This window comes from Penicillium expansum (genome assembly GCF_000769745.1).
Source record: "Penicillium expansum strain MD-8 chromosome Unknown contig174, whole genome shotgun sequence".
In the NCBI taxonomy this organism is placed as follows: Eukaryota; Fungi; Ascomycota; class Eurotiomycetes; order Eurotiales; family Aspergillaceae; genus Penicillium; species Penicillium expansum.
Window position 1 is genome coordinate 492,077 of NW_015971243.1, and position 14,269 is coordinate 506,345.

The 14,269-nt window shown below is 46.2% G+C and overlaps 4 protein-coding genes across 4 annotated transcripts; 3 read left to right on the plus strand and 1 right to left on the minus strand.

Annotated features, from left to right (window-relative positions):
• Positions 1-1,095: 1,095 nt before the first annotated feature.
• On the plus strand, positions 1,096-2,391 carry PEX2_054860 (aldo/keto reductase; the record flags this gene model as incomplete). The annotated part of the gene is made up of 5 exons (XM_016742760.1): positions 1,096-1,299; positions 1,350-1,542; positions 1,597-1,850; positions 1,908-1,988; positions 2,056-2,391. The coding sequence occupies 5 exons, from the start codon at positions 1,096-1,098 to the stop codon at positions 2,389-2,391; spliced, it is 1,068 nt and encodes a 355-aa protein (XP_016601011.1).
• A 678-nt stretch (positions 2,392-3,069) lies between these two features.
• On the minus strand, positions 3,070-4,800 carry PEX2_054870 (Major facilitator superfamily domain, general substrate transporter; the record flags this gene model as incomplete). The annotated part of the gene is made up of 4 exons (XM_016742761.1): positions 3,070-4,000; positions 4,049-4,494; positions 4,551-4,619; positions 4,678-4,800. 4 exons carry the CDS (start codon positions 4,798-4,800, stop codon positions 3,070-3,072), a joined length of 1,569 nt encoding a protein of 522 aa, XP_016601012.1.
• A 1,206-nt stretch (positions 4,801-6,006) lies between these two features.
• On the plus strand, positions 6,007-8,292 carry PEX2_054880 (N,N-dimethylformamidase beta subunit family domain-containing protein; the record flags this gene model as incomplete). Its single annotated transcript, XM_016742762.1, has 1 exon — positions 6,007-8,292. One exon carries the CDS (start codon positions 6,007-6,009, stop codon positions 8,290-8,292), a length of 2,286 nt encoding a protein of 761 aa, XP_016601013.1.
• A 2,099-nt stretch (positions 8,293-10,391) lies between these two features.
• Positions 10,392-14,018, plus strand: PEX2_054890 (ABC transporter, integral membrane type 1; the record flags this gene model as incomplete). Its single annotated transcript, XM_016742763.1, has 4 exons — positions 10,392-11,796; positions 11,878-12,359; positions 12,586-12,662; positions 12,713-14,018. The coding sequence occupies 4 exons, from the start codon at positions 10,392-10,394 to the stop codon at positions 14,016-14,018; spliced, it is 3,270 nt and encodes a 1,089-aa protein (XP_016601014.1).
• Between the last annotated feature and the right edge of the window lie 251 nt (positions 14,019-14,269).

Consider the following 14,269-nt stretch of genomic DNA (forward strand, 5'->3'; position numbering starts at 1 on the left):
GCCATGAAGAAGGGGGAGGAAACAAAAACCAAAGACTAGATTTCGCTACCATCACAGGCTTATCGACTCCGCTCCGATGGCCGATGGCAAAAGTATTCAACCGTCACCATGCTACCATCCCATCCCCGCCTTATTGTTACTATTGGCTTGTCCAATTAGGTTCACGACACAAGGACCCCTCACGCCAAGAGTTGACGAATAGTTCTATGATTCCCATATCAAGGCGATAAGGCGAGTCCACATAAAAATGTTGTATTCAATGCTACAACACTATCATGATACTGCTACGCTGCAGCAGCACTAGATGGAGAAACTCGATCAAATATGTAGTGTGTCATTGTGAAAGGAGAGTTACTAAAAGTAGGATTACTAGTGGTTAGATAACGGAGTAATACCTACATATGTAGATAGGGTTTTGCGGGGGACCTGTCCAAGCTTGGGAGATGAAAAATATTTAGTTCAGCTACTTTATTAGATTATATCATTGTCTTGTTAGTTTACCAGTTTGGACATTAAGCTAATGTTATCTGCAGGTAGGTTCATCAGGTACTAGAGTTGGGGAGAATTAATTTTTCGACAGCTAACAGCTAACAGCTAACAGCTAGTAAACAACACTAGTTTCATACTACTGCACATTGTAGATTAGCTGTATATTAGATAATTCACGTGTATATTGAACGATATACTCCGTACAATCAGTTCGTATGATAAGTAGACTGGAAGTTTATACCCCGCGTCTTTCCCCAAAACAGAGATCCTCTATCTGCCTGCCTATTCGAGACAATTACACTTTCCCGTTTGGGTAGGCGAGCGGCTTTTCTGTAATAGGCAACCAACATCGGCTCTCTCGCTTTCCTCGGCCCCAATCAGGCCTAGTCGTCCCTAATCATCCCCCAACTCCATTCTCCCCTCCATCCACCACCATAACCGACCCGACCATCGGGAAGCTTCCCTGCTGGTATAATGTAGCAGATGTATACTATTATGGCAACATCAAAAATTATAAAAGGCACGTAGATTGGGAGTAAACTGAGAACCGTACAATTGACACTGGAATCTGGAAATCCAACCTTCAAACCTTGAAATTCGAACATTATGGCACCACTCCCAGAAGGAGTCGCAAAGTCCTTGGCGGAGACTAAAGTTGAATATAGACGCCTGGGAAACAGCGGACTCCGTGTCTCCGTTCCCATCGTTGGATGTATGAGCATTGGAAACCCGGAATGGGCAAACTGGGTCATTGGTCCCGAAAAGGCCCTCCCGCTGCTGAAGGCAGCTTATGATCGAGGAGTTAATACTGTTTGTGCCTTTTCTCACTTTGTTGGAAACTGAAAGCTGACTGAACCTAGTGGGATACTGCAAACATTTATTCCAATGGTGACTCGGAGAGGGTTATTGCCCAAGCAATCAAGAAATATGAGATCCCTCGGCACAAACTGGTGCTGATGACGAAGGCGTATAGCTGCGTCGGAGAGCAACAGTTTCATGCATACCCCATCATTGAGGATCTGAAGAGAACCAAAGATTACGTGAACCAGTTTGGTAAGCTTATGGCAACTATTTTCCTGGAGTAGACATACTAACTGCTGTTGAAAGGCCTCTCAAGATCCGCAATCTTTACTGCACTGGATGATTCTCTCAAACGTCTGGAAACAGACTACATTGATATCTTCTGGATCCATCGCTTCGACCCCGACACGCCAATTGAAGAGACTATGCACGCTCTTCATGACCTTGTTGTTGCTGGAAAGATCCGGTACCTCGGAGCCTCATCAATGTGGGCGTATCAATTTGCCATGATGCAGGCATACGCGGAAAAGAATGCGTTGACAAAATTCATTGCGATGCAAGTATGTACCGAGTCAAAAATTCCGACTAGATTACACGGACTGCTAATCAAGGAATAGAACCGTTACAATCTGCTGTATCGCGAGGAAGAACGTGAGATGATCAAGTATTGCAACGCAACAGGCGTGGCTGTTGTACCGGTAAGAAGACAATTAATCTTTGGATTATTTATAATCTTTTTGACTGACGGTTATGCTTTCTGACTAGTGGGGCCCACTTGCAGAGGGACAGCTTGCTCGTCCCCTGAATATCCGAGGAACTACTACTAGGTCTGCTGGTGGCGATGAAACTCCTTCGAGCCTGCGCCCTGAGTCCATGGAAATCATTAACAGAGTGGATGAACTAGCAAAGCGTAAGGAGTGGACTATGTCGCAAGTTACACTGGCCTGGCAGTTGAAACGAGTGACGAGTCCTATCATTGGGTTTAGCAGCATCGCGAGAATTGAGGATGCTCTATCAGCACGCGGTAAAGAGCTTACATCCGAAGAAGAAAAATACTTGGAGGAGGTATACACCCCTGTCGAGGTGGAGGGCCATTTCTAAGGGATCAATTTGCGCATAATTCCCCTCTTGAGACCTGTCGTCCTTTCTCTAAGTCCCTGAGCCATGTCTATATCAGCCTTTTTGCTTTTGCTCTGATCATATCATTCATGCATTGTAGGTATATAGATAGTATCAAACAAAATCCTCTACTACCAATATTGCTACTATACTCGGAATTGATCAACCTTAGTAGCCCCTTAGCACCAGGTATAGGAATCGAATTTGAACCAAGCAAGGCGTGAATCTCATAGGCATTCGGAATTTTGCTGTTCGATATATTGTATACCTTAAATCTTCTTCTTCGCTGATTTGATTAACACATAAGCTGGTATCTAATAATGGATTGCTGAGTGGCGGAGTAAAGAAATGATTACAGCCCGGTTGGAACATTCATACGACAAATGAGTGGACATGAAGTTGGATATCACGAACGGGCACTATAAGGGGCTATATAAAAAAGCGTATAAAAAGACCAGTGACAATGGTGACATGACACCGGCTTGGATGTCCTACGTCTCTAGTCACGGGAGAAAGGACTTTGTCAATGCCAAAATTCCTAAAAATGGGTTATATTGTGTCTAACTATCTCTGTTCTCGAGCTAGCCTGAGATCTCTAGCGCTACAAGTGCAGGGGAGCCTGCACTAATGCCCTATCGGTGGTTCCAGTGAGTGTTCCGTTCAATAGATGTACACAAACTCGTCATTCTTCCTGTCAGTCAAATCCACAAATGGTGCTGCATCAGTTGAAACTGGCCCCTGCACTTTCCCGTCCGTCTCAAACCCGTGGGTCATCGATCTATCTTGGATGTCCGCAGTTTTTCCATTGCTGACTCTTCTCTTTCTGTGCTGCTTGTTCAAAAAGGCTAGATTGAGGACTTGGAGGATCACACAGCCGACCAAAGCAATAAAGAGCCCAAGAACAGCCCGGATTCCGGGAAGATAGGTTGGAGCTTGTTCAGCAGTGAATAGAAGCGGACCGGAGAGGGCTCCAGCGGACGTACCAGCCTGGTAAAGGGCCAGCGTGGTTGATGTCTTGGCGGCGCCAGCAGTGTTTCCCACGACCCACGATAAAAGGAGCGGGTTGGCAGCAAACAAAAAGGCACAAAGATAATAGGCAAGTAGAAGCGGTCCTTGGTTGGACTTTTGGTGTGGGAGCGCGTAGAGCATTGCGATGCCTGTCACTACCGGGAGCATGAAACCAATTAGAACGGCGGATTTTAGCTTCAGCTTGTAAGAGGCCCAGCAACTGCCGACGATGACGATCGTTTGCATAGCGCCAAAAGGTATGTTGAGCAATGAAGTTTGGTAGGCGTCAAAGCCGAAACCTTTGACAATAAGAGGACCGAAAGTGCTCGTCATCGCTGATCCCATGTTTGGCAGCAAGGCCATGATAACCCAAAGCCAACTCTTAGGTTCCATGGCAACCTCGAGAACCTGGGACCAGTCGAAGTTGTAGGAAGCGGAACCGGTTTGATTTGCCCGCAGGCGTTCCACACCTTGTCTTCGTTCGTGTTCTGTGAGAAAGCGGGCGGTCGTGATGTCGTTGTCAAGTTTCCAATAAATCACGGGCGCGCTGACAATAGTGATCAATCCAACAACAAGGAAGATTCTGCACACCAATTAGCGATATTCCACATTATCGTCCGTGGTGACTTACATTTGCCACGGCCTCAACACATCTGAGGGGATATGACCAAGGCCATACGACAAGGCAGAAGCTACCATAGTCGCTGTTCCGTTCATTGAATTCCAAATCGAAACTCGAAGCGGTTGCTCGACGCGACGATACCATTGCCCAGTGAGAATGGTAAAGAGTGGCATGCACCCGGCCTCGAAGAGACCCAGGAAGAAACGAACGGTGACCAACCCGGCAAAGCTGTGGCATGCTGCAGTACTTGCTGCTGCAATTCCCCAACAGAGCACCATGGATGGCATCAAAATACGGGGTGGAACCTTCACAATGAGCCATGCCGAGAATGGCTGCCACGCTAGCTGCGCGATAGGGGCAATTGACGAAACAAGAGAATACTGGCTTCCGACGAGACCCGTGTCCTCCTGGAGATTGAAAATTGAAGCAGTTCCTAGGACGCCCTTGTCCAAGACCTACCCGGTGGCTAATCAGCATTGTCTAGGATGGGTGATTGATTTGTTTTTCTCACCTGCAGGAAGTAGACCCAAGTAAGGATCGTCAGAATCGTTTTATCAGTCTTTCTTCTGATGTTAAGGTTCTAAAAGGACATATGTTAGGTAGCTATCTTTTGCGAGAGACCATCATGAGTGAAATACCTCTTCATTCGTCAAAGTCACCATCACACCTTCTTCCACCATCCCCGGCCCTGACCTGTCCGAGTCGGCTTTTAGATTTACAGACTTTGAGTCCGCAACAGATTCAATATCGTGAGTGTCCATGATGAGCGAATTCCACCTGTTCTCGGTACTATAAAACTGAAGAGGGAAGTCTTGAATGCGCAAAATTGGAAATGATTAGAGGAGATCCTGTCAGGATCTTATACAGTTCCCCCGGAAAGCGATTAGTAGCTCTGCCTGATAGCACAATCTTAGGAAACTTAATTAAACGACCAATCACTTCTCTATTGATTGCCGATCGCGTATCTCAAGTCTGGGGTAAATCGTAATCTTGTTTCCCCAGAGTGGGACCCGGGTACTTAGCGTATAATACCCTGGCCTCACCTACCGAAGGTGGTAATGTTCTAATCTCAGAATCAGATGGTTGGTATTCTAGTATCGATATTCGGAAATGCCCGCCCCCAATCTCGTTTATTACACTAAAGGTTACACTCCTTGCTCCGGCAAGAATTCGTTATTTCAAGATTTCATATTGGAGATAAGATATCTCGGGTAATGTTTGACATTCGATTGGTTATTTTCGTATTTGAACTGCATTTATCTAGGGTTTTAAGATAGTCCAAGGGGTTAAAAAAGAAAATACAAAACACACAGACAGATTTGGTGTAAATGTAGCGTCACATTGGATGATAAGCCCCCAAGCGAGGGTGATAAGCGGTTTTAGTCGACGCCACTGGATAAGCAGGAATAGTAGAGTGGACCTCCGAATCCTCGCGTAAGCGATTGGTGGACCAGATCTGTTTTCCGACCGGATTAAAATAGTAGATGCTGCAGCACGCGTTTAATCCATGCGAGCTTTGAGGAAACACCTCTCCTATATGGAACCAGCCGATCGGGTGTCGGGAGGTCGGGAGGAAGCTTGTCATTGTCAGAAGTATACTCTTGTGTCTCTAACCAATCGGTTTCTTCACTTGAACGGCAGTTTGGGGATAGATAAGTGGCTCATCTCTGCTCTCATTCCAAATGTAGCAAATTTTTCAGCTACCAATCCTGGAATTCTGGTGAGCATATATCCTGGCTAGAGAGCTATAGAGCCTTAAAGCTTAGCTTCTTGTGTTAATACGGGTAAAGGAATTACCGAGTATCTCAGGCCTTCTCCTATTTAGACAGAAAATACCTACCCCCTCTTTTTCCTTGACCAGTAAGCGTCGCTTTCCACCCTGACTAACAGATGACACTAAGAAAACCCCGAATTGACTAAATGCTCTATAGGAATGCCTCCCAATCAAGACACTCAGATCATTGGTTATGCCGAACCTTGGATTGTTTCCCCAGGAGACCTGGTTGACATCAAAGTACGTTATTTGCACCCGTGGTCAGGGCCCCGGGGGTGTTCCCCAGATTAGCGGGGTACCTCGGTACCTTTCGAACGCTAACCCGTTTCAGGTTTCGAGTACGGAAAAAGAGTACGATCACCGTTTAGTACGCCTTGTTCAGGGGTATAGCGGTCCTCATGCACCGCCTGTTGTGCTCGAGGACATCACCGAGGTGCCCGTTGGCCACCACGAGGATGGTTGCTATCAAGATGCTTGCTCAGGCTCTTACGCTCTTATCCCATCCTGGGCAGAGGTGACACCCACAGTGGAGGAGGGCATCGAAATACAGTTTCACGCACAACCATACTTGCTTAATGTCGACTACTATTGCCAAACGCTTATATCCTGTCTCGACATATCTTCTCGAACTGGATTCGCAGTCGTTTTGAGAAACTCGAAGCTTGAATTTTTTATCGGCACAGGGGATAAAATCCAGGTTATTCAGAGCCAACTTCTCGTCAATCGCTGGCGGTGGCTCCAAATTCGGCTCAGTGTTGTGAACAGCACGTTCACTTCAAGTATCCATCAGTTGAACCGTCTAGCCGAGACCGCCCCAAAGGGCGAAACGATGACTACCGCACTGTTGGCCCCCATGATTTTAGGTTCGAATTCGTTGCTATTTGGTGCAGGCATGTTCAAAGACATTGATCAAAGGAGCTCTAAACCATCAAGCTTTTACAATGGCCGAATCGACTCTCCTTCCTTTACCATGACGAGCTCATCACAGCGCACAGTCGCAAAATATGACTTCTCCAAGGACATCCCCAGCGACTCTATCGTTGATGTTTCTGGAAACGATCGACATGGTGTGTTGATCAACGCACCCACACGAGGGGTCAAGGGATTTGACTGGGATGGCACTCAGCCAGACTGGACCAAAGCTTCGTACGGGTATGGGGCCATTCATTTCCACGAGGATGATCTGGATGATGCAAAATGGGAAACAAACTTTTCCATTACAATCCCATCGCAAGCTCGGTCCGGTGCATATGCCGTTGAAGTCAAGTGTTCGGATGGAACAAGCGACATGATCACTTTCTTCGTCCGACCAAATCCTCTTTCCACGGCAGAGGTGGCATTAGTTCTCACAACATTCACATACCTCGCGTATGCCAATGAGCGAATGTTTGATGAGACCAAATCATCAGCAATGACAACTCCAGACGGAGTTAGCATTGGACAGGCAAATGAGTATTATAAAAACCTAGACCGACGACCGGATTTAGGTCTCTCGGCCTACGATGTTCACACAGACGGCTCTCCCTGCGCATACTCCAGTGCTCGCCGACCGATACTCAATCTCCGACCCGGATATGTACACTGGGCCTTGGACCGGCCTCGTGAATTCAGCGCTGATCTTCTCATGGTTGGTTATCTGGAACGTTCCGGAATTCCCTACGACATTATCACCGATCATTGCTTGAGCAGCAGAGGCCAGGAAGCAACCTCCCAATACACGACAATCATCACCGGCTGTCATCCTGAATACCACTCTCTTGATTCTCTCGACGCCTTTAGCGCATTTGCAAAATCGGGGGGCAATATGATGTATTTGGGTGGAAACGGGTTTTACTGGGTCGCCGATGTTGTCAATGAACGGCCTCATCGCCTTGAAGTTCGGAAGGGCGACCAAGGTTGTCGGTCCGTCACTTTCCCCGCCGGTGAACGGATGCACAGTCTCACCGGAACCCTTGGAGGATTATGGCGCAGTCGCGGTCGTGCTCCCAACTACCTCTGGGGTATTGGGCCATGTGCGTTTGGTACTGGAAAGGGAAAGCCTTATATCGCAGATTTACGACATGCGCAGGATGCCCAGTTTAGCTGGATTTTCAACGGCATAGACCCAACTGAGCCGATTGGAGAAAATGGCTTCGGTGGCGGCGCCAGCGGTGACGAGATCGATCGCCTGGATTATGCGCTTGGGACACCATCTAACACAGTACTGTTGGCAAGAAGCCAACAGCATGATGATAGCTTTGGACTTTTCAATGAGGACTCGATGTTCCCCATGGTAAATACCCTCGGTTCCAACTGTGACATGGTCAGAAGTGACCTAGTATATTATGACACCGCAGGAGGTGGATCGGTATTCGCCGTTGGCAGTATCAACTGGTATTGCAGTCTCGCGTGGGACGATTATAATAACGATGTAGCTACAATGACTGGCAATGTGTTGAGATCGTTTGTGAGAAGAGGGAAAGGCGGTGGTATTAAATGAGATTCCCAGATGGAAAGAACCGAGCCAGAAAAAAAAAACAAAACCGAGAGGTGGTAGAACTAGACAATATTTTATCTCTTTAGTTTTTTTCTTTTTATGTTGTACTCCCCCTGGAGGTCTTGTTCAATGTGTCAGTAATATATATATTGTTGAGGTTGATATCTCAGGTAGAGATAAATCACTTGCTGATAACGATCTTTTCCAAGGTTCGTTTTTGTCTCTCTATCTTCCTCCCTCTTGCACAAGGATATTCTTTTTGTTTACGAAAAAGGTAGCAATCACCAGCAGCATGGAGTTGGTCGAGGCGACCGTTTTTGAAAGCACTCGTGAAGCTCTAGAGCATTTGTGTAGGCAGGTCTTTTGGTTCCCCTCACTTCGAACAGAGCTAACCTTGTCACGTCGAGAATAGGATTTGGGGAATCATTCGTCATTTCCTCCCATGCATTGCGTATCACATACCATAAATGAATTAACGACGTCTCAGTGACACTTAAAAACTCTCTACTTGTCGACATCATCAAAGACCGAATTACCACCCGACGCTTGACCTTGATACAGAACCCTGAGCTGAGGGTACGGATCATCCGCCGACCAACAGAACTCGGCATATTTATGGAGTTTAGTGAAGCTCTGAGTTAAATTGCTTGGTTCTTGAAATTCAATTGTGAAACACAAGAAATTAAAGCCTGTTATGGGTAAAGGACATGTTTATGAGGCTATCGTGTGATATGCTTACAATTGGTTGCCAAATTACTCCCATTCATCAAAGCAGCGACACTGTATTTTGTAAACAATGGGTCATTCAGTACTTGGCTCAACTCACCAGTCGGGGTTCGTTGTTCCCAAACCAGGCCATGCTGTAGTCAACGCCGGTGACTCCCTTAAGTTCCTATCTGGTCACCAGCTATCTTCGTGGTAGCGACCGTGTTAGACACCGCACCAATTCTTGACTCTATTCGAGCCTTCCAAGCCCAGAATGAAGGCGAATTTTTTAAATCTCATTTTATGATGCGGCAATCTCGCCTGGGTCGAAATTCATAAAAAAACCATTAGATTTGGAGGAAGGAATAGTGGCTAAAAGTGCATTTAATTTGGCCCACGCCAGAAAAGACCACACTGACGCAAGCCCTCTTAGTCTACCCGCCCCTATGGGGTGATCGAGACCTGGTTTGAGGAATAATGAGCATACCTAGTAAGCCACAAGTAAATGTAGCCAATAAGCTCAACTACGGTGCAAATAGGCGGAGATAGGCGGAGCAAAGACGGACCCCCGATGCTCTAAGGTGGTTTGCAGTTAAAAAGATAAGCTTTTTTACCCTCTACCTACCTATTCTCTTCCCCACCTCAAACTTCGTATATTTAATTTCATTTGCTTCTACAGCTTCCAATCGATATTTATTCCTTAACACAAAAATATTTCCCCTCCGATATATTAAAACCTCGATGCCGAAAATTATGTATTCAGATGAAGATGGTACTGCTTCGAAGGAGTCGGAAGCAATTTACTGGGATCGCACACGAACTATATGTTCTTTGAACTCCCTATTATCGCTTTTGGGGGTTGGCGCCTTCACCCTGAGTGGTGAATATGCCAAAGAGCATAAGTCTTGCAATCAGCCAATTTTCTTTGCTAAAGTTCTGTGGGCAAGTTCCTCCCTCAGAACAGTTCCCATATTTCTGGAAACCGCAGCTAACTTACTGTCTAGCCTCTTCTGTTACTCAATAGCCTTTGTTTACATTGGGTTGATAGCCCAGTCAAGTTATATACCGCTGGTCTCAGGGGGTCGGTACTATCTGCTCTTATTATTCTAACTCAGACCCTTGCAAAAGCTCAGCATAACGAAGAGTCTTTTTTCGATTTTTCGTCATCATCCTTCCAACTGTTTACAGCTTTTATCCTTGCAAATCTTCAATTTCAATTTCCACGTCGACCGGACATTTTCTCCCCAGAAGGACGACCTGTGGATTTTGAGAATAGTTGCTCGGCGTTCCAACGATACTCAATGCAATGGTGCACCGGAGCTCTTTCTATTGCTGGAAGCCTTGGGATAGGTCAACTACCGTTGTTAAATTATCGAACTCAATCAAAGGCTCAGCCAATGATAGCGCTTTCTGGGATTTCACTGTGGGATCATGTTCTTGCTGAGCGTTTCCTGGGATTCGCTAAGCAGTGGAGTCTGATGTTGATACGATCAGTGGTGACCTTCGGTTCTCCATACTGCATCATGCGCTTGATCAAGTGCCTGGAGGAGAACAATAGCCCTGCGCATTTTGCCTCGCTGTGGTTAATTGGTATTACGGTCTTCTCTGTGACCGAAACCGTCCTCCACTATCACCTAGCTTGGATCCAATGGTCTGAGATGGGGATTCCCATTCGCGCACAGCTCATAATGGCAATATTTTCGAAGTCCCTAAGAGTTAAGGATTCCAAGGATACGGGAGACAAGCCTGAAGCGATCAATCTCATATCCTCTGATACGCTTTCCTTCAGCAAGTTCACTGCCGTTAACTATTTACTTCCCTTCTCATGTGTCAAGTTCTTATTTGCTGTACTATTTCTCCTGCGCTTGTTGGGTTGGCAGAGCACGGTGATGGCAGTTCTTGCCACAATAGGAACCGTACCAATACATACAAGGGTTCTCAAGCAAGAGCGAGCCGCAAAAGAAAGGGTTGCAGCGGCAAGAGATATGAAGACAAAAGCTATTACTGAGGCTCTGCAGGCTGTTCGGCAGATCAAGTTTTCAGCCCTTGAAAGGCAGTGGGAAGAACGCATCGAGTTGTGTCGCCAAGAAGAGATTGCGCAAATGCGAAATTGTTTTATTGCCATCAATATTCGATCAGTTTGGAAAGTCGCCTCACCTTTTATTGTGGCTGCTGCAGCAATCTGCAGCTATGCCTACACACAAAACGAGGTATCATCATCAATAATCTTTACTATGATCGACTTGCTACCGCACATACAAGGAACTCTGGGAATGGTTCCCATGGTCCTTCAAGATTATTTCGCCGCTCACTCAAACGCTCGTCGCATAGAGAGCTTTTTGAAGGTCCCGGAGATGAAAGGAATCTTGCAAACAAGTCCTACACGCTGTGTTTCCTTCCAAAATGCTCACATTGCCTGGCCATCAGATCAAACGCAGAAGCCCAAAGAGAAACAAGCAAGCTTACCTCAGCGTTTTGCTCTCCATGACCTTGATGTGGATTTTCCTGTTGGTGAACTTAGTGTTATACATGGGGAAACTGGATCAGGGAAAAGTTTGGTGCTTGCTGCCATCCTTGGAGAGGTTGATCTCCTTGGCGGTCACATTAAGGTCCCGTCGCTGAAGCAAACGGTCGGATTTGTTTCACAGACCCCGTGGCTTCAAAATGCCACTGTCAAAAGCAACATATTATTCGGAAGTGCATTGGATGAAACCAGGTACCGAAAGGTTCTCAAAGCATGCGCACTTGAGACTGATCTTGCTGCTCTGGCAAAGGGAGACGAAACGTATATTGGCCTGCATGGTATTAAGCTTAGTGGTGGCCAACGAGCAAGAGTATCTCTCGCTAGAGCTCTCTATTCTAACGCTACACTACTGGTCCTAGATGATATATTTTCTTCGCTTGACTCTCATGTCTCTATTGAGATTTTCAAAGCCTTAACTGGAGAGCTTGGCCATGGCCGCACAAGGATACTGGCAACTCATCATGTATCTTTGTGTTTACCTCGGGCCAAGTTTGTTGTTCACATCAAAAACAATACTATGAGCTCTTCTCCCAATGTCAAAATGATTGAACCGAGATTGGAAAGTGTGAAATCAGAAATCCCGACCCAGCCGCATACATCGACAAGAGAGGAAACCAAGACTCGTGCCAGTGAGAACCTTAAAGTCAAGACCACCCAATCGGAATCTGAGTGGGAGTCTTGCAAGACATACTTCAGTGCTGCCGGTGGCCTGTCATTTGTATTGATATACATTCTGGGTTTGTTTGGTAAAGAACTGGTGACTGCGCTGACGACCTGGATGCTCAGCCGTATCAGTTCAAGACCCTCGAAATCAGGCATGTATGAACCAGCAGATGTCGAGGTTTGGAGTAACATGTGGTCCTATCTGTACATGTATCTCTTGGGATGTTTATCCGCAGTCATCCTTGAGTGTCTCTTAAATATGCACATCTTTTCTGGATCATTGCGTGCCTCGGCGACCTTGTTTCGCACGATGACCGCAAATGTCATCCGAATGCCCCTTCTGTGGCCTTGATACTACGCCTCTTGGGGGAATCTTGAAGCGATTCACGGCCGATACAAGACAGGTTGACGACTTTTTATTTGAGACTATGTCTGAATTCGCCAACTGTCTTATAAAATTGGTGATTATTGGGTGCATTGGGTAAGGCTTGTTTCTGCTACGAAGTCAATCAGTTAGCTAATGGAGTCTAGAATACACAAGTCTATCCTTACGACATGTCTAGCAGCAGCTCTTTTGTTTTGGTGCGCGCACGTCAGCAAGGGCTACATCAGGGCCCGGAAGCCTGTGAAACGCGGTGAATCTGAGGGCAATGCTGAAACCCTAGAACTCTTTACCGCAGTCGCCGGTGGAGTGTCGACTATCAGGGCTTTCGGAGTAGTGGATAGCTTCATGGACCAGATGCACTCACAAGTTGATAAACTATCCATCGCTCGGCGGCATTTTTGGATTTTCAACCGTTGGCTTGGTCTTCAGATGTCTCTCATGGGCATTGTCTTAAGTACGGGTACGGGTTTCATTCTATTGTCATCGAACTCCGTCCTCGATGCATCTTTGGTGGGATTTTCCCTAACTTTTTCGATGGGATTCTCTCATGCTACATTTACTGCTGTCAATAATTTTGGGATGCTTGAGAGTTATATGAATGCAGCCGTCGGAATAATCTCATATTCGAGGTTGAAAGCCGAATGGCAAGGGGGGGACGAAGTCCCAGCGACCTGGCCGTCGCAGGGACAGGTTGAAGTCAAAGGATTAAGTGTTTCATACTCGCCGGATCTTCCCCTTGTCCTAAAGGACATCTCCTTTTCTGTGGGTGCTGGTCAGAGAATTGGGATTGTTGGTCGCACTGGAGCCGGAAAGTCATCCCTGACTCTGGCACTTCTCCGCTTAATCAACCCTCAATGTGGCTCGGTTCACATTGACGGCGTTGATATTTCTACAATCAAGCTACAGTCACTTCGATCCAAGATCGCCTTCATCCCTCAAGATCCAGCTTTGTTCTCAGGTACAATTCGATCCAATCTGGATTATTTTCAGAAGGTTTCAAAAGACAAATTGAACGAGGTGTTACGCCGTGTCAAGCTGCTGTCTGAGGATGACAATGACAAAACGGGCTTATTTACACTCGACTCCCCAATTAGCGCAGGCGGCGCGAACATGTCGCAAGGTCAAAGACAACTTCTTTGCCTTGCAAGAATCTTGATCACAGACCCCAAGATTATCATTCTCGATGAGGCGACATCTGCAGTTGATAATGATACAGACTCATGGATTCAAGACACGATTCGAAACGAGTTTGATTGCACGTTGATTGTGGTCGCCCATCGTTTAAGAACAATTGCGTCCTTTGATAGAGTGGTTGTCATCGATGATGGGCGTATTGGCGAAATTGGAACTCCATCAGAGCTATTAAGAGCTAACGGATTGTTTTATGACCTTGTACAAAAGAGTCAAGATAAGGAATTTGTGACCAGGTCTTTATTGAACCTAGTCACATAATACACTAAACCAATATGGTGATGTCAGTATTTAAAGATCCGTTCCGGGATTGAATGGTTATAATACTAAACACGTAAAAAGCTGATTAGGCTGTGTTTATATGTACAATAACTTATGACATCAGGCCAGAAAGTTTTCTCCTGCAAGCGGAAATTAGGTTGACCTTGTGCAAAGAAGATGACGGCTACATTACATCTGGAAACTGGTGGCACCACCTAACTAACTCGTGCTTTGAAGCGGCTAGATTGGGC